The sequence below is a fragment of the Rhincodon typus genome, chromosome 8, assembly GCF_021869965.1.
Source record: "Rhincodon typus isolate 14 chromosome 8, sRhiTyp1.1, whole genome shotgun sequence".
NCBI classification, from domain to species: Eukaryota; Metazoa; Chordata; class Chondrichthyes; order Orectolobiformes; family Rhincodontidae; genus Rhincodon; species Rhincodon typus.
In genome coordinates, this window is record NC_063339.1 from 90976798 (window position 1) to 90998481 (window position 21684).

The window sequence follows — 21684 nt, forward strand, 5'->3', positions numbered from 1 at the left end:
ACCTTGTTGTCTCGGATTCTCCAGCATCTGCAGTTCCTACTATCTCTGCACCTTGACTGACTGGATTCTTGCTTTTCCTATCTTTCTATTCAGGTTTCTCAGTCTTAAAAGGTCTTGTAATTATTTACTCCCTCAGCTTAACACATTTTTCTGACAAAAAGGTTGGCCTCCTTTCCTGATGCTCACAGTGAAAGAGATGGTTTTTCAGGAAAAGGCTGAAATTAAACAGCCTGTAAATTAATCTAAAGACCAAGATATGTCCAGTGTTGTTCCAAGGGACATATTTGATGTGTTGTTTATGGTTCTCTAAACATTATTTACAATGCAGCAGGGAGTGAGAGAGGGGGATATTAAGGTCATCCATGATTATTGCCATCGCTTTATCTCTCATACACAATATTTGTTCTTGTATGTTTTGTCCCACATTGTGGTTACTATTAGTGGGCTTGTAAACTACAGCTACTAGTGACTTATTTCCATTGCTATTCCTTATCTCTACTCAAACAGATTATACATCCTGAATCAAGGTACTGTCTAACCATTGTACAAATGCCACGCTTAATTAACAGTGCTACCTCTCCACCTATACCTAGCTTCCTCTTCTTGAATATCATATATGCCCCAATATTCAGGAACTAATTGTTCTCATCCTACAACTGTGCCTCTGTGATGGTGATTCATTTACATTCTGTTGTTCTCTCACTCTTTTTTTCTCTTTTAAATTAGCTTCACAGAGTACCCGAAGGGGAGAGTTTGCAGTCAGGAAATTGAACCAAGTGTCACTTTAGGATCTGAAAGATCATAGCTGGAATAATGTTGGATTCTGAACATGAAAGGAGAAAACACCATTCACAGTGAGAAGAAACTGTACACATGTTCTATGTGTGGACGAGGTTTCAGTCAATCGTCTAGACTGTCAGGACACAAGCACAGTCACACTGGGGAGAAACCATGGAAATGTGAGGACTGTGAAGAGGCTTCAGATTCCCATCTGAGCTGGAAATTCATCGACGCACTCACACTGGGGAGAGACCATTCACCTGCTCCAAATGTGGGAAGAGATTCACTCAGTCTTCTCACCTGCAGGCACACCAGCGAGTTCACACAGATAAAAGACATTTTAAATGCCCAGACTGTGGAAAGTGCTATAAAAGTTCTGGGGAACTGATACGTCATCGACATGCTCACACTGAGGAGAGACCATTCAGGTGCTCTCATTGCGGAATTTGCTTCAGACGATCATTTCAGCTCAGTATACACCAGCGTATTCACACTGGGGAGAGGCCGGTCAGCTGCTCTGATTGTGAGAAAGGATTCAGTCGGTTAACCGATCTGCAGACACACCAGCGAGTGCAACTGGAGACAGACCATTCCCCTGCCCTGAGTGATTCATCAGCGCATTCACACTGGAGAGAAACTGTTCACCTGCACTGAATGTGGGAAAGGGTTCATTCAATCATCCAGCCTGCAGGTCCATCAGCGAACTCACACTGGTGAGAGACCGTTCCCTTGTCCTGAGCGTAGGAAGGGCTTCAGTACTTTCTCATATGTGCAGAAACATCGACGGGTTCACACGGGAGATGCCATTTAATTGCACCATTTGTAAGAAGAGATTTGCTCATTCTTCTGGCTTGCAGAGACACCAGCGAGTTCACACTGAGGAGAGGCCTTTTAAATGTCCAGACTGTGGGAAATGCTTTAAAAGTTCCAGGGAACTGATGTCCCACCAACATGTTCACACCGAAGAGAAACCTTTCAAGTGCTTTCACTGCAGGACCAGGTTCAGGCGATCATCTGACCTCAAAAAACATCAGCGAGTTCACACCAGGGAGAGGCCATTCACCTGATCTGTGTGTAAGAAGGGATTTACTCACTCATCCCATCTGCTGAGACACCAATGTGTTCATAAGTAACTACAGTGAAGAGATTTTGCTGTCAATCACATCCAGTACTGAACCATGTTCACTGAGTCTGTTCCAGCTCATATTAATTAACCCTGGTGATACAGGTTTGATATTTTGGTCCAAAGTCAAATAAATTAACTTTGTGTGAAATACATTGTGTTGAGTCAGTTTAGCATCCTTGTTCAACTCGTTCCAAATGTTCAATCTTGTGGTTTCAGTCACTGGATAATGTAACTCCAAACATGTTGTTAACTAACTTTAACAACAGCTCTGTAATAACGCAGACAGACTGTCATTACCTAATCCAGATTTCGCGGATAATGCAATGGATTCAGAGCTTTCAGCTGTGTAATAATACAGACAGAGGATATTGCCTGATCCATATAACAAAAATAATACAGTGGTTTCAGAGCTCATTTTCTGCCGGTTCTGTTCTAACAAGCTGTCTCTCAGAGTGAGAATCACAGCCTTTTTCTCTCTGTGAGTGTTCAGGTCTCACTGAGCTACAGCAACAACTTGAAGATTAGAGCTTTAATGTAACAAAACGCCTCAAGGTGTTTCATGGGAACTTGAAGCCATGTTAAATCACATGACCAAAATCTTGGGCAAAGCAGTTGATTGCAAGTGGTTTAAAGAAAGGAAATAAAGTGAAAAGGTGAAGTTGTTTCGAGAGGAAGTTCCAGAGTTTTGTGTCCAGGCAGCTGAAGGCATCCACCAATGGTGCGATAATTAAAATCAGAGATGAAGAGTATCCGGTAATGGTACTCCATGTGTATGGGCTCGATAACCCATGCTCAAGGCTCATATCTGAACACGGTATCAGAGACAAACAATTCACTCTATAATCATTTCGTAAATACAAATGTCTGTGGATGCTGAAGATTTGAAATAACAATATTAAGGTGTTAGAGAAATTCAGCAGGTCTGGCAGCATCTGTGGAATACGTTCAAAGGAGAGTCAGTGGACTCAGAACATTAACTGTTTCTCTCTCCATGAATGTAGCCAGTGCTGCAGAGTTTCTCCAGCATTTTGCTTTCAGTGAAAATTTTGTAAGCTTCTTGTTTATTCCACACTGTTTCCACTTTGTAGGGATTCTTTGATTAAATGACAGTCCAATTTGAGAAGTTATTAACGTCATCAGAAACAAACTCCAGTGGTCAGAATTGGAATGATCAAGGCCATTTGGCCCATTGTGTTTGTGCTGGCTGCAATAAAACTATTAGGCTGACCCCATTCTGCAATCTCAGTCCACAGCCCTGTATGTTCCAGCATTTCAAATGTATCCATGTCCTTCTATTTTAATGGGATGAGGATTTCTGCCTCTACCTCTCGTTTGGTATGCTTGCCTTCATTGCTCAGACCTTTGAGTATAGGGGTTGAGACATCAGGTTGAGATTGTATGAGACATTGGTGAGGCCTTTTTTGGAGAACTGTGTGCTGGTCTGGTCACCCTATTACAGGAAGAATATTATTAAACTGATGCAGGTTCAGAAAAGATTTACCAGGATGTTGCTGGGACTAGGGGGCTTGAGTTATAAGGGATGGCTGGATAGGCTGGGTTTTTTTTTCACTGGAGCTTAGGTGGTTGACGGGTGACCTTATGGACGTTTATAAAATCATGAGCGGCAATAGATAAAGTGAATAGCAAAGGTCTTTTTCCTAAGGTGGGCGAGTTCAAAACTAGGGAGCATATTTTTAAGGTGGGAGGAGAAAGATTTAAAAAAGGACATGAGGGGCAACTTCTTTTACACAGAGAGTCATTTGTGTGTGGAATCAACTGCCAGAGGAAGTGGTGGATGCAGATACAGATACAACATTTAGAAGATATTTGGATAAGTACATGAATAGGAAAGGTTTGGAGGGATATGGGCCAAACATAGGCAGGTGGGACTAGCTTAGTTTGGGTCAGCGTGAACTAGTTGGTTCTACAGGTCTGTTTCCATGCTATATGACTGTATCAGACGGAGTTCCAGCTCTCCTCCATCTCTGGGTGAAATGATTTCTTCCCCTCCCACTCTTTCTGTGAATTACTTTAAATCTGAAACCTGCAGGTACTAATCTCTCTGTGCTCCTTCCTATCTATTTTAGCTTAACTCTTCATAATTTTATCACTTCAATGAACTCTCACCTCGGTCTCATCTGTTCCAGCCTATCCAATCTCCTCTGTGCCCTCTCTGGTGTGATCAAATCTATCCTGGAATGTGGGAACCAGAGCTGAGTGCAATACTTTAGCTTTGGTCAAACTAGTGTTCTCGACATTTGAGTCACCTCCCCGTTCTTGTGGTTGACCCAGACACAGGAAGTGTCTTGGAACTGGATGTGCACTTTCTGGGACTGGGATTCCCTACCATGTGGTTATTTATTAGCTAAACCAGAATTACCTTCAGATTAAAATAAAGATCCATCAGCTACTCACCAATCAACTTCTTCCATTATACAGAAGTCACCTTATTTTATAGTAACTTAACCAAAATGTTTTTCTTAATTATTATCATGGAAACACTACACATTTTAATTTGTTGAATAAAATTAAGATACCTTCACTGTTGCAATCCTTTTGTAGGTTAGCTTTATCACATTCAGCTACGTTTGATGAATTGAACACTGAATGTAATCATACAAATATCAAATTATAATAAAACTGAAGTCAATTAATCCAGTCTCACTTTCTAGTTGATTAGTGTGATGACCAGAACTGCCTTTGGTTTTCTAGCTGTGATCTAACTAGTGCTTTCTAAAGTTCCAGCATAATCTTCTAGCTCTGATATTCTAGGGTCACCTCATTGACCTCCTTATCTACCTATATCACCACCTTCGGGGATCTGAGGACGTCACTCTACACTTCTCAGCACCCTACTAATTATTGTGCATTTTCTTGCTCTGTTGTCCCCTGCCATCCCAGATTCCTTATCTCCAGAATGAATTCCATTGGCCACAGATCTGCCCATTGAGTAGTCCATTGACATCATGCAGTCTGCAGATTTCTTCCTCATTGTTCACCATACCATCAACTTCTGTGATATCTACAAACTTCTCCATCATGGTCCCTACATTGAAGTCTAAATCCTTGACACATACACCACAAAACTGTGGAACCACTGGAAATGGGCAGCCAGACAAGGTTCAGTCCTGGATGTAGTTAAGAGCAGCAATAACAGCAGAATCCAATTGCTGCTCTCGCAAGTGAACTTCCTGGTGTCTCAGGAGTTGTGTGACTGAGCAAATCCTTTTCCACGCACGGAGCAGACATACGGTTCCCCCCCCATGTGAATTTGCTGATGTTTCAGCAGATTCTCATTACTTTTGAACCTCCTGTCACAGTCAGAACATTCAAAAGATCTCTCACCAGTGTGAATGAGTTGGTGTGTCAGAAGCTAGGATGAACTAATGAATCCCTTCCCATTCACGGACCAGGTGAACAGCCTCTACCCAGTGTGAACGTGCTGGTGTGTGTAGAAGCTGGATGCCTCAGTGAATCCCTTCCCACATACGGAGCAGCTGAATGGCCTATCCCCAGAGCGCGTTGGTGGTTCAGTAAATCCTTTTTACTCTTAAAACTCTTCAAACAGTCTGAACATTTAAAAGATTTCTCATCAGTATGAACAAGTTTGTGGGTCAGGAGGTGGGATGACAGAATGAACCCTTTCCCACATATTTTTCAGGTGAATGGTCTCTCCCAGTGTGACAGCATTGATGTATCAATGTATCCTTTCTGCTTTTAAAAGTCTTCTTACAGTCAGAACATTTAAATGGTCTCTCATCAGAGTGAATCTGCTCGTGAGCCCGGAGGGCTGATAAAGCATTAAATCTCTGCCCACACATGGAGCAGTGAACTGTCTCTCCCCAGTGTGAACTCGCTGGTGTGTGTAGAAGCTGGATAACTGAGTGAATCCAATCCCACACGTGGAGCAGCTGAATGGCCTATCCCCAGTGTGGCTGCGCTGATGAGTTTCCAACTCGGACGGTTAATTTCCTTCCCGCAGTCCCCACATTTCCATGACTTCGCCATTGTGTCAGTGTCGTTGAATCTTTCCGGGTTCAAGGATTGACTGAAACTGAAGTGTACGGACAGAACACATGGACGGTCTTTCCCCATTGTGGATGGTGTACTGATCTTTCAGGCTAAGTAACTGATCAATCCTCTTTCTATAGTTGGTTCACTGAAACTCTCTGACTCATGCATGTAACTGGTTAAAGTTCTTTCTATTATCAGTTCACTAGAACACACTCACTTGGGTATGTGTGTCTAAGTACTTTTGCAGTCATACTGATCTTAAAATCTTTTCTCACAGCTGAGCATTTCTCCTTCCATATTCAGAGGCCAATGATATTCAGATGAATAGAGTGACACTGTAAGATCTTGATGTGATAATCAAATTAAGCACCTGGTCTGTAAATACAACCCTCCGAGTACCCTGTAAAAGGAAATTAAATTGAAATATATAGAATACCAAAATGAACAAATGGGCCATTCCATCCAATACCTATGCTGTTTGTATGTTTTCCCTCATTACATTCACCTCAACTTCGTCTTCCAGGTTATTTTTCTAATCGCATTTCTCTCATGGACTCACCTAGTTTCTTTTGAAAATATCTTTTTTTTTTGCCTGGAATACTTACTGTGAATTCCACATTTTAATTGCTCACTGAGTAAAATAAAAAAAATCCTGTCCAAAACATTGATCATTTTAAACCCCTCTATCAGGTCACTGCTCAGTCTTCCTTAACAGCCCCAATCTGTTCAATCTTTCCCAAAGACTGTATTATGTGAAGTTTATAAACCCCCATGTGGATCAGTGCAGGATGGAGATTGTGAAGAGACAAACATTTCTCTGCGTTGTGGTTTACAATCCTCCCCACCTTGAAAACGAATTTACAAAACCCATCTCAATCAGTCCAGCTCCTCCCCCTGCAGCTCTCTGCAAACCCGGGACTGGGAGCTCCTTCCCTGGCCTTTGCTGCCTATGTATCCTGTTCCCAGAGGGAGCTGCCCCATCCAGCCACCAGCTCCCTCAGCCAGCCCCCTCCAGAACTCACCAATCGCACTGCACCTGCGTAACGCTCTCCTGTCAGGTAGATAGGGAACTTCCACCACCAGATGACAGGTAAAGATACTGCTATGTGTTCAAACAAATTGTGGATTGTGATCTGTTTTGCTGTTATGCGAGGAGGCTGGGAGAAGAAGTAAAAATAATAAATGAAACAATTTGTGCATAAATCCAACTTATTGAACTTTTCATAATTCGCCAAAAATGAGGAGAATGTGAAGGATGAATACACCACCCAATGACATCAGAGTTCAACCATGCGGTCACAGCTGAACACAGCGGTGTCTCAGTGGGTTAGATGAACTGCCCATGCGTAGAAGATTGAAACAGGCTCCGTTTGGCGTTCACGCATCAAACCCAGTAAACTTTTTAACTAAGTAAATCCAGTTGTGGAATATCTGAAACGACTGCAGGATACAGCTGCTTCTGGAAATCTTAAATAGAAATTGTACCACAGAAGCTCGCCAGGTTTGGCAGCATCAGTGGAGACAGAACAGTTCTGAAGAAATCATACTGGGGCAGCACAGTGGATCAGTGGTTAGCACTGCTGCCTCAAAACACCAGGTTTAATTCCACTGTGGGGTGACTGTGGGGTGTTTGCATATTCTCCCGTTTCTGCATGGGTTTGCTCTGGGTGCTCCGGTTTTCTCCCACAGTCCAAAGAAATGCAGGCTCGGTGGATTAACCATGTAAGTGGGGGTGACAGGGATAGGGTAGGGAGATGGTTCTGGGTGGGATGTTCCTTGGAGGTTCAGTATGGGCTTGATAGGTTGAATGGCCTATGCTTCCATACTGTAGGGATTTTATGACACTAGATTTGAAATGTTAACTCTGTTTCTTTCTCTACAGATGCTGTCAGTACTGCTCAGTTTCTCCAGCTTTCTGTATTTAAATCCAAGGAACACCTTTTTTTTAGGTAATTTGTGACCCCCACGTGAATGTCTTACATTTATCTACCAGAGGAATCGAAGATCTGAGAACTGAAATAATCTGGACTAACAATGCGATATTAATCGTAGCTCGGTGGTTGCAGCCTCACCTCTGTGGCAGGATGCTGTCGGTTCAAACCCACACCCATATGATTCAAATGAGCACAAAAACTAAGTTGCTATTCTGGTGCAGCACTGAGGGAGCTCTGCAGTGTCACTTTGGATATAACATTCAACTATGGCCCTCTCTGCCCTTTTGGGTGGGTGTAAAAGTTTCTGTGATGTTATTCTGAAGAGCAAGAAAGCTCTCCCCAGTGAGCTGTTCAATATTCATCCCTCAACAGACAATACCATGCGCAACTGTTTAGCAGCTTCTGGAACAGAGGGATGTAATGGTGGGTGGAGGGAGGAGAGAAATGAAGAGAGGTGGGTGAAAGCTCATGTGGAACATAAACACTGACAGACTAATTGAGCCAACTCACCTGGCCCTGTGCTGCAGATGCAATGGAACTGAGGCAGGAATTTACCGAGAATCTACCTGCAGGGAAGAAGAAAGAACATGATTTTCTATCCAGGATAAAGCACATGTTCCATCAGCTTTTGGGAGTTATTTGAGTGGGAATGTGCAGTCCCCAGGATCAAGGAACACCAGTCTCACTGGAAGCAAAGTGGTATGTGTGGCCGGTCCAGCAGAAAGTAACCCTCTGACCCTCCCACTTCACCCACTGTCAAAATAAACATGCTAAATCCTAGATGTGATTCACAGCAGCAATAACAGCAGAATCCAACACTTGAAGTCACTTGTGATCTCACCAATGTGTGAGTAGGGCAGATGAATGACTGAATCCCTTCCCACACTTGGGCAGGTGAATGGCTTTTCCCCAGTGGTAAACCTATTAGTGTCTCTGCAGCTTGGATGGATCACCAAAACCTTTTCCACACTGACAGCAGGTGAAAAGCCCCTTCCCAACATGAACACGATAGTGCAACAGAAAGTGGCATGACTAACTGAATCCCTTCTCACTCACAAAGCAGGTGAACAGACTCTCTCCAGTGTGAACAAGCTGACGTGTCAGTAGGGCAGATGAATGAATGAATGAATCCATTCCCACAAGTGCAGCAGGTGAATGGCTTCTCTCAATTGTGACTGCATTGATGAGTTTCCAGTGCAGATGGAAAAAGGAATCCCTTCCCACAGTTCCCAGATTTCCATAGTTTCTCCACAGTGTGGCTGTCCAGGCCAATGATCAGTTGAAGCTTGGTTTACACACAGCACACTTGTATGGTTATGAGATGTGGTGAATGGTTAAATCTCTTTCTACAATCACTACCCTGGAACACTCTCACTCAGCTGTATGAATCTCAGTGTTTATCATTCAAACTGATGTTTAAAATATATTCTATCAGATTAAACAGACAAATCCCAACTCTCCTTACAGACTCAAAGACAAATGATATTCTGGCCCTGATCATCTGAGTGACTGTCAGACTTTGACAGGATTTCTCTTGGAGATTTCTGCCTGCAAATCCTTCCGTTCTACTGTTCTGTGAAAGGAGCTCTCAAAAGGTATTACTAACACTGAAGGGTAATAATTCAGAACAGACAATTCGAGTTCCTATGCAAGATTCTCTTTTAATCCCCAAAATCTGCAAGGCATCTCCCCACATAATCTCCCTCCCTTTTCACTTCACTGTAACTAATTCTGCAGAAGAAGCAAAGTCATGCTGATCAACAGATCGCTAGTTACTACTTGCTGTCCAGGACGCCTGAAAATCTTCATCTTGGCGCCCACCCTAAACATATATGCATATACAATTGGATTCTATATCTGTGTTATATACAATGCATGATTTTTAAATTACTGCCCCTCAAATCCTGACCATCTCTGCTAGAAATCCTATAAATGTGATCATGAGAAACGAGGCGACCCTTTTAGCCAGGGAAATAAATGTGTGAAGCTGAGACAGCAAATAATGGCAATAAATTTAAGAGTGACATACCTGAAGCAAACTCTCTAGACTATGCTGCTTCCCTGCATTCAAGTCCACTCCCTTCAATTGCTGCAAATGAACAGTATCTATCTCTGACCCTTCAAGGGTCACCGGATCTGAAATGTTAACTCTGATTTTTTCTTCACAGATGCTGCCAGACCTGCTGAGCTTTTCCAGCAACTTCTGTTTTTGTTCCTGATTTACAGCATCCGCAATTCTTTCGGTTTTTGTTTAGTATCTATCTCTGTCTCGCTCTCTCCCTAGATTGGAAAAGAAGTGGGAAGAGGGAGACATTGCTTTGCTCCCAGATGTTGCAGAGAAACTTTTACTCTGAACCTCATTGGAAAACTTAGGAATTGTGACGTCAAACAGTGGCGTGTGGGGTCTGTCTGAAGCAGCCAATAGGAATCGCTAAACTGGGCGGTGACATTCCCGTTTCCAGGCAGCCGGTCAGGAGCGCGGATACAGCCGCCCCGCCCCCACCCATTGGTCCCCTCCCCCTCCTTGAGCCAAGGTTTCCAGGGCAACCAGCTGTAGACTCGAGCCAGAGTTTGTGCGAACTATGCCCATCGGGGCAAGTGGGGAGTATTCCATCCCTCTCCTACCTTCTGCCTTTTAGATGATGGGGAGTCGGGAAGTGAGTTCGTTGCTGTTGTATTCCTAGCCTCTGACCTCTTATTGTGGTTGCTGTAGTTGAATGGCGAATCCAGTTGGGTTTCTCGTCAATAGTAACCCCGAGGGTGTTAACACGAGGGAATTCGCTGATGCTAACCACATTCAATCCTAAAGATTGATGGTTAGATTGTCCCTTGTTGGAGAATGTCATTGCCTGGCATCTATGTTACGTGAATGTTACTCGCCACTTGATATTGACCAGGTCTTGTTCCATTTGAACATGAACTGCTTCAGTACATGAGAAATCACAAAGGATGCTGATCATTGTGCAATCATTGGTGAACATCCCCACTTCAGACTTATAATGGAGGGAACGTCATTGATGAGGCAACTGAAGACAATTCGATGACTGATCTCCGACAATTACAACCATCCTCCTCTGTGCCAGGTATGACTTCAATAAGCAAAGAACACTTCCCGCTTTCCATTGATTCCAGTTTTTCTCGGAATGTTTGATGCCAAACTCAATCAAATGCAATCCTGATGTCAAGGGCTGTCACTTCCACCTCACTTATGTAATTCAGCTCTTTTGTCCATGGCTGAACCAGGACTGTAATGTGGTCAGGAGCTGGCAGCCCTAATGGAATCCAAACTGGGTGTCAGTGAGCATGATATTGCTAAGCAAGTTCTGCTTGTGAGCACTGTTGATGACATGTTCCATTACTATGGTGATGCTTGAGAGGCAGACTGATGAGGTAGTAATGGGCAGCATTGGATTTATCCTATTTCATATGTAAAGGGGATACCTAGGCAATGTTCCACTTTGTTGTGTAGATGCCTGTGTTGTAACTGTACTGCAACAGATTGGCCTCTGGAGCACAACCCTGCAGTATTAATGCCAGAATGTTGTGAGGACAGTGTCCAGTGCCTCCAGCCATTTCATGATATCACATGGAGTGAATTGAACAGGCTGAAGACTGGCATTTGTAATGCTGGGGACTACTGGAGGAAGCTGATATGAATCACCCACTCAGCACTTCTGGGTGAAGGTTGTTGCACATGGTTTAGCCATATTATTTGCACCGAAGTGCTATGCTCTTCCATCATTGAGGATAGGGATATTTGTGCAGCCTTCGCCTCCATTGGGTTGTCCAATTGTCCACCACCATTCACAACTGGATGTGGCTGGACTGCAGATCTGAGATTGATTCTGTTTTTCATCAGATTGCTTACCTCTATCTGAAATTTGCTGCTTGTGCTGTTTAGTATGCAAGTAGTCCTCTTTGGTAACTTCAACAGGTTGATATCTCATTTTTCACATCACTTCTCAAAGGGGCAATGCTCCAAAAGCTTGTGATCTCAAATAAACCTGTTGGACTATAACCTGGTGTCATCTGACTTCTGACCTTTTCCACCCGAGTCCAAGAGCGGCACCTCCACATCATCTCATTTTTAGGTATTCATGCTGCAATTCTTGACATGGCCTCCTGAATTCTCAATCGAAACCAGCATTGATTTTCTGGCTTGATGGTAATAGGTAAGTCAGGGAATATGCCAGGCCATGATTGTGCAAATTTTCTTGGAGCAAGATTCTACTGCTGTTGATGGAAGAAAAGAACTAAACTCATAACCTGTAGGCCTATATGCAAGAAGCTATATGCAATGAAAGGCCAAGACTGTACAATGATGCAGATCACAACTGCAGCAAGGGGACTTCAAGAGACAACTTGACATAGTGGTAGCGAAGGAAGCAACAGAGGCAGCTGATCAGATTGTCACATTCTGAGTCACAAAGCAACTCCATGAGATTGTCACACTTGTAGGTGAGGATGGAGGAGGTAGGTAAGATGGAGAGCCCTTCAAAAGAAATTAATATGTGCCTCAGAGATATGAGGTGGACTTGATTGTCATGCATTTACGTGAAAGCTAATTGATACCGTGCTTTTTTACACCCAAAAGTTAACCAGACACGTGGTCTTTCCAAACAGCATCAGAAACAGACCCCAGAAAACGATTAACTGATTGACCAGTTCTGATGAACCAAAAAATCCCTGTTAACATACTATGCATTCTCTACACAATGTGAATGTGTGCATGTTCAATGATGTGACCATTTCAAAACCAAGTTCTGCAGTTAGACAATTTTATTAACATTTCAACTGCCTAAGACCACTGCTCATTCCAAGATGTAAAAAAGCGAAAAAAAATCCTTCATCTGTGTTTATTAGTGAATTCGCTGGTGTCTCAGCAGGTTGGATGACCGAGTGAATCCCTTCCCACACACAGGGCAGATGAATGGTTTCTCCCTAGTGTGAATTCACTGGTGTGTTAGTAGGTTGGATGAGTGAGTGAATCCCTTCCCACATTCAGAGCAAGTGAATGGCTTCTCCCCACTGTGAATTTGCTGGTGTCTCAGCAAGCTGGATGACTGTGTGAATCCCTTCCCACATTCAGAGCAACTAAATGGCTTTTCCCCAGTGTGAATTCGCTGGTGTCTCAGCAGGTTGGATGACTGAGTGAATCCTTCCTCACACACTGAGCAAGTGAACGGTCTGTTCCCAGTGTGAATTCGCTGGTGTCTCAGCAAGTGGGATGACCGAATGAATCCCTTCCCACATTGAGAACAGCTGAATGGTTTCTCCCCAGTGTGAACTCACTGGTGTATCTGCAGTTCGTATGACTGTGTGAATCCGTTCCCACACATGCTACAAGTGTACGGTTTCTCCCCAGTGTGAACTCGCCGGTGTCTCAGCAGGTTGGATGCCTGACTGAATCCCTTCCCACATTAGGAGCAGCTGAACTGTTTCTCCCCAGTGTGAACCAGCTGGTGTCTCAGCAGGCTGGATGACTGTGTGAATCCCTTCCTACATTCAGACCAGGTGAATGGTTTCTTTCCAGTGTGAAATTTCTGGTGTGCGAGTAAGTGTTTTGACTGAGTGAATCCCTTTCCACATTCAGAACAGGTGAAAAGCTTCTTCCCAGTGTCACTGCATTGGTGAATTTCCAGTTGGGATGGCTAAAGAGTCCCTTTCAGGCACTCCACATTTTTCTACAGTCTCTTCCGGATGTGACTGTGCTGGTGTTCTGACAATGCTTGCAGACTGTTACACATACAGCGTAGACGTGTTTCTGCCCAGAGTGAATGCCACTGTTCCCATTCAAAATCCTTTGATAATTAGGTCCGATAAACAGAATGACTGTCAAAGCTGGATGTGGTTTCATCTGAATCCTTTAATTGTAACCTTTCAAACAGGAAATAAAAACAGTTGTGAGAGAAAGAAAGCAGAATAACACACACATTTTGTGAAATTGAGAGAAATTCACCCCAATACTTGGGGAGAAAAATTATGATCTAAACTGTTGGATTATCATTAAAACACAACAGTGTTTTAACTGTTTTAACACAACAAAACCAATCAGTGTTTGCACAAACTATAAATGGGAGGCAGAGCTGGGCAATAAAGTACTGAAAGAAGCATTGTATGGACCTGCAACTCGACTGTTCCCATTTTCTCCCCAAATGCTTTGATCCCTAAGAACAAGTGCAGAAGCAAAATATTGGAAATCTGAAGTAAAGATAGAAAATGTTGAAACACTCAGCAGGTTAAGCAGCAGCTGAATCGTTCTTTTGAAAAATTACTGATCTAAACCTTAGGCTGTATGGTCTGCAATTCTCTCCATATACCTCACTGACTCTCTCTCCTTTTCAAGATTGTCCTTTCAGCAGACATCTTTAAAAAGCTCTTGCTCATTGGCTTTATGTTCCTCAGTGATGAAACTTGTGATGTAATATGTCTGTGAAATGCTAGTGAACGTTTCATTATACTTGGGGTGATGTATTAATGCCACTTATGATGTCAAATTATAAACATATCATTCATCACTGCACTATAACAACCCTGAGAAAGAAAGTATCATGTGAGCACCTTCAGCACAGGGATGGCAGTAGTTCATGTGAACACTCTCACCTGCTCAACAGGATTGACAATATCTGACAGTCTTGCTCTACCTTAGCTTGTCCATAACCAAGAATAGAGCTTTATTTTAAAAAAAAGTTGGTGCAAAATGGATTAAAAGGCCCTGTAGAAATAAGTGTAACAAAAACAGCATAATCAACACTGATTAGACAATGTTCCTTTAAAATTCCAGTGCTCCCTACAATCTCCCTTCCTTGACAATCACAAAGTGGAAATAGCTGGATCCACTTGGGATCAAAGTTAAACCCAACAGCTTCTTCTCCATCTCCACTCTAGCTTAAACTGCTACACAAAGAAACAAACTGCCAAGCAGCCCTCATCCCTATCAAATTGCCCAGAGCCTGCAGCCTGGTTCTCAGATTGGGAGAAGGAAGGATGAGGGGAAGCAAAATTATCTTACACTCACAGCAAACACTCAGCCACATTCCAGGGATGGGGGTGACAAAGTTTAGAAACACTCACCAACATGACTCCAGTGAAACGACCACAAGCAAGAGGAGAAACAAAGCCCCCAACCCAACTCAGCTCACAGATCTACTTACCAGCTGGCAGCTTCCTGAACCTTCACCCAGCTGCCCCCCACCTTGCCAGGAGTGGAACAGCCCAAGGGAAGTCTCTATGGAACTAGCAGCCAGGGGATTGATGATTTCCTGCCTTGTGCTGTGTGGAAAATTGTCCTCACCACCTCACCCCGCAATGTAAATACTGAATTCATTTGCTTGATGGACCTTGGTGGGCATCACTGTTCTGGGCAGATACAGTGCAGTATGGCACCCATCTGTACTTTACCCATTCTCTGAATATTTTCCTGTTACTCTCTTCCTGGTGATTTGCACATTCTGCTGTTGTCCCTGGCTCCCTGTTTATCCCAGTCATTCCTCCCCATTTTCCTGGTCATCATAGCAACACTAGAAAACATGATGAGAAAGCAAGAACTGCCGATGCTGGAGTTGGAGATAACACGGTGTGGAGCTGGAGGAACACAGCAGGCCAGGCAGCATCAGAGGAGCAGGAAAGCTGACGTTTCAGGTCAGGACCCTTCTTCAGAAAAATGAAGATGCTGCCTGGCCTGCTGTGTTGGGGCAGCATAGTGGCTCAGTAGTTAGCACTGCTGCCCCATGGTGCCAGGGACCCCAGTTCAATTTCACCCTGGGGCAACTAGCTTTGTGGAGTTTGCATATTCTCCCCTTGTCTGTGTGGGTTTGATCCAGTTTCCTCCCACAGTCCAAAGATGTGCAGGGTAGGTGGATTGGTCATGCTAAATTGCCCATAGTGTCCAGGGATGTTTAGGTGAGGTGGGTTCAACATGGGAAATGCAGGGGTAGGGGCAATGGGTCTGGTTGTGATGCTGTTCGGAGGGACGGTGTGGACTTGTTGGGCCAAATGGCCTGTTTCCACACTGTAGGGACTCTATGACCCTGTTATGCTGGAAAACATGATACTGTCTGACCCGCTGTGATCTCCAGCATTTGTTGTTTTCAGTACAGACTCCAGCATCTGCAGTTATTTGTTCCTACAGCATGTTAGGCCATGCGGCCCTACATGTCTGTTGCACTATTCAATACCCTGTTCCGGTTTTATCTCCATATCCTTTCATCCCTTCAGCCCTCGGAACTATATGTAACTCCTTCTAGAAAAAATTCAAAGTTCTGGGCTCAGCCGCTTCCTGTTGCAACAAATTCCACAGGCTCCTCACTCTCTGAGTGAAGAGAAAACTCCTCATCTCTGACAAAATGGTTTACGTCTGCTCCTTTTTTTGTATTTATCTCGCTGATTATTTTTACTCTGCATTCGCGATTACTAATGCCCCATTCACACCTCATCCAGACATTTAGATAACAAGGTGTAGAGCTGGATGAACACAGCAGGCCAAGCAGCATCAGAGGAGCAGGAAGGCTGACGTTTTGGGCCTAGACCCTTCAGAAAAAAACAATTTCTGAAGCAGCGTCTAGGCCCGAAAAGTCAGCCTTCCTGCTCCTCTGATGCTGCTTGGCCTGCTGTGTTCATCCAGCTCTACACCTTGTTACCTCAGATTCTCCAGCATCTGCAGTTCCTACTATCTCTCATCCAGTCACTTGTTTTGTCTCGTTACTTCTTCATCACCACTCCCCTTGATTTCGCAACATGAAACCTTTTGTCAGTGAAACTCTCCCGTCCTTCACCCGCTCACTTCCTTTGTTCAATGTCCCCCCTCCCCCTCCCCTTGCTCACCGACCTGAACCTTTCACCCAGTTTCAGAGTCCACATCAGAGAAAAAGGCCCTCGGCCCATCGAATCGGTGCCGGTCAAATACAGCCTTCTAACTATTCAAGTACCATTTCCAGCACTTTGCCCAAAGCCTTTTCCGTAATAGCATAACAACTAAACAGAAATTTGCCGAAAAACTCAGCATACCTGGCAGCATCTGCGGAGAGAATAGATCTAAGGAAGGGAAACACGACCCGAAACTTGAACTCTGATTTCTCTCCACAGATGCTTTGTCAACAATTTCTGTTTTGTTTCTGATTTACAGCATCCGCAGTTCTTTCGGTGTTTATTTTATAATCTAAATAGTTCTGGAAATGTTATGACCATTTCTACTCGACCAGGCTGCCAGGCAGTGAGTTTCAGATTCCCCCCATTGAGTGAAAAAAAAATCCTCTCATCTCATCAAAACCTCCCGCCGCTTACCATCAATCCATGTCCCCCGATACTGATTCCACCACTAAGCAGAAAGATTCATTCTTGTTTTCTCTATTTCCCTCATAAATTTATACATCCCAATCATGACCCCCCTCAGTCTACAACAAAAGAGAAGTTGCTGGAAAGCTTAGCAGGTCTGACAGCATCTGGGACGAAAAAAACAAGAGATAACGTTTCGGGTCCGATGGACCCTTCCTCAGTCTATCCTGCTCTAAAGAAACTAAGCCCAGTCTGTGAGGGCGGTGTGGTTCCCTGCTGATAGATTAGATTCCGTCCTGCTGGGCTGAATGATCTGTCATTACCCCAAATACTAAACCGTCTTCTGTGCACCCAAACCAGCGCCGAGATTGACTACAGTCCCGCATCCGCCAGAGCTCCCAGAGCCAGCAGCGTGTAACTGGGGATTGGGAAAAAGGGGAAGAGAGAGGGTTGGCGATATGATCTACACACAGTGACCTACTGTTCACCTACATTACCGGGATACGGACAGAGAGCCCTGAACACTAACCAACTCGACTCCAGAGAAACATTCACGAAGAAAAAGCGGAGCAGAGGCTGTTCCTGGTCTGAAGAACACCCCCTACTGTCAATCACAACATTAGTCCCGCCCACTTCACAGAACTACCATTCAACTTGCAGCTTCCTGAAACTTAACCCAGACCTGCCCAAAAGCGGGACAGTCCAAGGCGAGTACCACAGGGAGCTGCGCTGTGCTGTCCCCATTCTCTCACCCAGTTACGTGACTTTATCCCGCGATTCCCATTCCAGTGACTCCCACTTTTCGCTGTTGTCCCTGTCTCCCAGTATAACCAACAAATTCCCTCCGCATTCCCCTGGTAATCTTGTACTGTGTGTCAGACTGTGTCCCGCTTTGCTGAGTGTCTCTTGCATTTCACTGTTAGTTTTTCAGATTTGAACCATCAGCAGTGTTTTTTCGTTGTGTAATCCTAACACACGGATTAAACATTATCAATAATTCAATTCATTGCTCCATATGTGTTGTATAGTTTCCTTGAAACTGTGATCAGTTCTCGAGGGATTTCTCAATTGGGGGAGGATTTAAATGTAGTTGCAATGTAACCAGTTCCTCCGATTCGATCACAGTTGCTGGCACTGATGAAATCCTCACCAAACATCAATGGAAGGTGCGTGGAAGGTGGCAGACAGATGGAGAACAGATATCATGTGGTCAGTTTAGTTATAGGTTTCAATGTTGAGCACTCCAGGCTGTAAAGTGACTAAGTGGCGAAAAAAAAACAAAAAGAAAATAGAGAGAGATACGCAACCAGACAGCAGAGCGAGATAAAAAGAAACTCATTCGAAATGGTGAAATATAAGGAGGGGTTGATACCCTGCTAATGGAGATCGATCATATTCTGCCTTGTGTGGAATTCTCGTTCAAATAACTGGGCATTATTACCAACATCTGATTAAAATACGAACTGGAGCAGAACAACAATTGTAATAAACAGAAATAAAGTCAGTTTGACAACAGAGTTGCTAACCATCCAACCCTGGCAACATCCTTGTCAATCTTTTCTGAACCCTTTCAAGTTTCACAACATCCTTCCTATAGCAGTGAGACCAGAACTGCACACCATTCAGTCAAGACGGAATGACACAATTCTGTTCCTATGTATTATGATCTTGTGATCTGAACACTCAGCAAAACCACCACAGTTTGAATTGACATACCTAAAGTTGGGAAAGGCATAGCAGCAAAGTAGTAAACTAATGGTGACAACAAGGCGTAGAGCTGGATGAACACAGCAGGCCAAGCAGCATCATAGGAGCAGGAAGGCTGACGTTTCGGGCCTGGACCCTTCTTCAGAAAAACTACTATCTCTGAGTAAACTAATGGTCACTGTTTCAGGTCAATCTCTTCGGAATGAACATTTCCCAGCACCAATATAAACTCCCCATTTTCTGTGCACTGAATATTCCTTCAACCACTCATCCACAATCACTCCCAGCCTGGATTGACAATAAGCATTGTCTTCTTTTGTGATCTACACCTTTTCAGGCAGGAGCAGACTTGGCAGCAGAGCTGGGCTGTGAAGCAACTATCATCTTTATTGAGACAAAGTCAGTAGAAGGTGATCTGCTGTCAGGCAAACTACAGTGATAAACGCAGACAACAATTTACACTTGAACACAGTTGTACTGCTCCTGTCAGTGACTAAACAGCAGAGTGTTAAAAGGACTTCTGGTAGTTTTTGCAGCCTCGATCTTCAAGCTCTCTCTCTCGGGCCTTCATCTTCTGATTCTGGTTGTTCTTCACTGCACAGACATTACTTGATGATCTCTTTTATCCTTGTTCTTATCTGATTAACTCCCCCCTGTGCCCAGTCACAGTTCATATAAGCAACACTGACCTCACTCAACCACGTGATCTTCTGCATATTCATGGTTGTTCTGTTTTCCTCTTACCTCAGGGCTGCTACATCTATAATCCTTTATTTCACCAGCACTTCTCTATTCACTGACAAAAGAACTCCAAGAGCTTTCTTTAACTGTCACCTGCACAAAACAGTTTCAAATCCGACTTAAAATCCCAGGATCTCTAAACTGGCGTCTTTTTGAACTTTTACTTTTTATGTTTTGTTTATCTACTGTACTGCATGTCCATAAGGACATCACCAACCTTTACAGATGCACCATAGAAAACATACTATCTGGGTGCATCATGACCTGGTACTGCAACTGCTCAGCCCAAGACCATAAGAAACTACAGAAAGTTGTGTGCACAGCCCAGATCATCACAGAAGCCAACCTCCTATCCATGGACTTCATTTACACTTCTCGTTGCCGCAGAAAGGCTGCCAACATCATCAAAGACCCGTCCCATCTCAGTAATGTGCAGGGCTGGATGAACACAGCAGGCCAAGCAGCATCATAGGAGCAGAGAGGCTGACGTTTCGGGCCTGGACCCTTCATCAGAGTTCATCCAGCCCTGCACCTTGTTGTCTCGGATTCTCCAGCATCTGCAGTTCCTACTATCTCTGATTCCATCTCAGTAATGCTCTCTTCCAACTTCTTCCATTAGGCAGAAGATTGAACACACCCATCAAGAGGTTCAAGAACAGCTCCTTCTCTGCCATTATTAGACTGATGAATGGACTCTGTAACTCCAAATAGTATTGATCTTGCTTTGCATACCTCCTGTGCAGACATAACCTTGCATGTCTTGCTCTGCCTAAGCACACTTTGATCTGTATGTCATTGTTTGCTATGATCTGCCTGTACTGCTCACAAAAACACTTTCACTGTACTTAGGTACACGAGACTACAATAAATCAAAATCAAAACATTCTAATGGCAATCGATGTTAGCTTTTAATAATCTCTAAATTCAATGTTGAAACTCATCTTGTTGCTGACTTCATAAAATTGCAGGATGAAACCAGTGCAAGAGTGAACTGGCCCTCTGGATCAGAGTATGGATAACGGTTAGAAGTGGTTCCAAACAGGCATTTCAGATGTCTATTCAAAAAGGAAACTGAAAATTTTGTCAAGTGTCCCAAACCCCCGGCCTGCCCAAATTTGTACACACGCACACTTAATCAATTCCAGTTTGTATTCCAGATGCTTCCTATTGCTTCGACCTGGTGCTCCTGTAAGTTTCAGCAAAGGTGCAGACAGTCTTCTCAAATCTTTGCTCTCACTGCTGAGATGCTTTTGGTCTTCACTCAGAGTTTCGGAGCCCCAGATGGTCCTGGAAAAGACTCCCACTTCTACTTGTGCAGGGGCAGACACAGCTATTGTGGGGCAAAGTGTTGTGATGGGAGATGGAGGTGGTATGTCAGGTGCTCCCTTGGTTTTGCTGTGAAATAGTGAGAAGAGGACAGAGCTTTGTGTGACATTCCTTGTTCCCTGTCTCCTCTGCTGTAGCAGCATCCCATCAATACCTTGACTCTGAGGTAGAGATGATTACTGACATTTTGCAAGCCCATAGATACAAAGATTGGTCAGCCTGATTAAGGCAGCAGAAATCTTCTATACCACTGTGGTCATGACTTGCAATGGATCGATTGCAGTGTCATGCTTTAAGCTCCATGAGACAACCGTACTCTCTGTGACAGTCTCTGAAACCTTCGCCATCCTTAAGACCATGTGCATTCTTTCCACTCCTGGAATTCCCCTTTCCAGACGCTTTTCCGACCACCCCACTTACAACACTCCAGGATTGGAGCTGCTGACGACCCAAACGATGGAATTTCCTCCCTAAACCTCTCTCTCGTTCTTTACGATACATCGTAAAATCGACATCTTTAATCGATGTTTTGCTCATCTGAGAAGCAACTGAGGAGAATGAGAGTAAAAGGTTCCATAAAATACAAGCTGCTAGTTGTAATTGCCTTACATTAGGAGAATCAGGAATGGCCCATTTTTTTCCCATCTCGGGATGAACCCTCACCATCACTCACAGAGCTGATGAACAGCAGGAAAAATCTTCACCACTCACTATCTGCACTCACCTATCACGATCCCACCGATCTTCCCCAGCCCCCACCGCTCCTCTCTATTTATTTCTCAG

The 21684-nt window shown here is 43.9% G+C and overlaps 1 protein-coding gene and 1 pseudogene across 1 annotated transcript in view; one reads left to right on the forward strand and one right to left on the reverse strand.

Annotated features, from left to right (window-relative positions):
* The window catches only part of LOC125483817 (oocyte zinc finger protein XlCOF6.1-like), a 28762-nt gene extending 27209 nt beyond the window's left edge, over positions 1-1553 (forward strand). Inside the window, exon 2 of the mRNA XM_048600511.1 lies at positions 984-1553. Within this exon, the coding sequence (XP_048456468.1) occupies positions 984-1434 (451 nt within the window). The 3' untranslated portion in view covers positions 1435-1553. The remainder of the gene's footprint in view (positions 1-983) is intronic.
* An 11065-nt stretch (positions 1554-12618) lies between these two features.
* LOC125483818 lies at positions 12619-13711 on the reverse strand (annotated as a pseudogene).
* Between the last annotated feature and the right edge of the window lie 7973 nt (positions 13712-21684).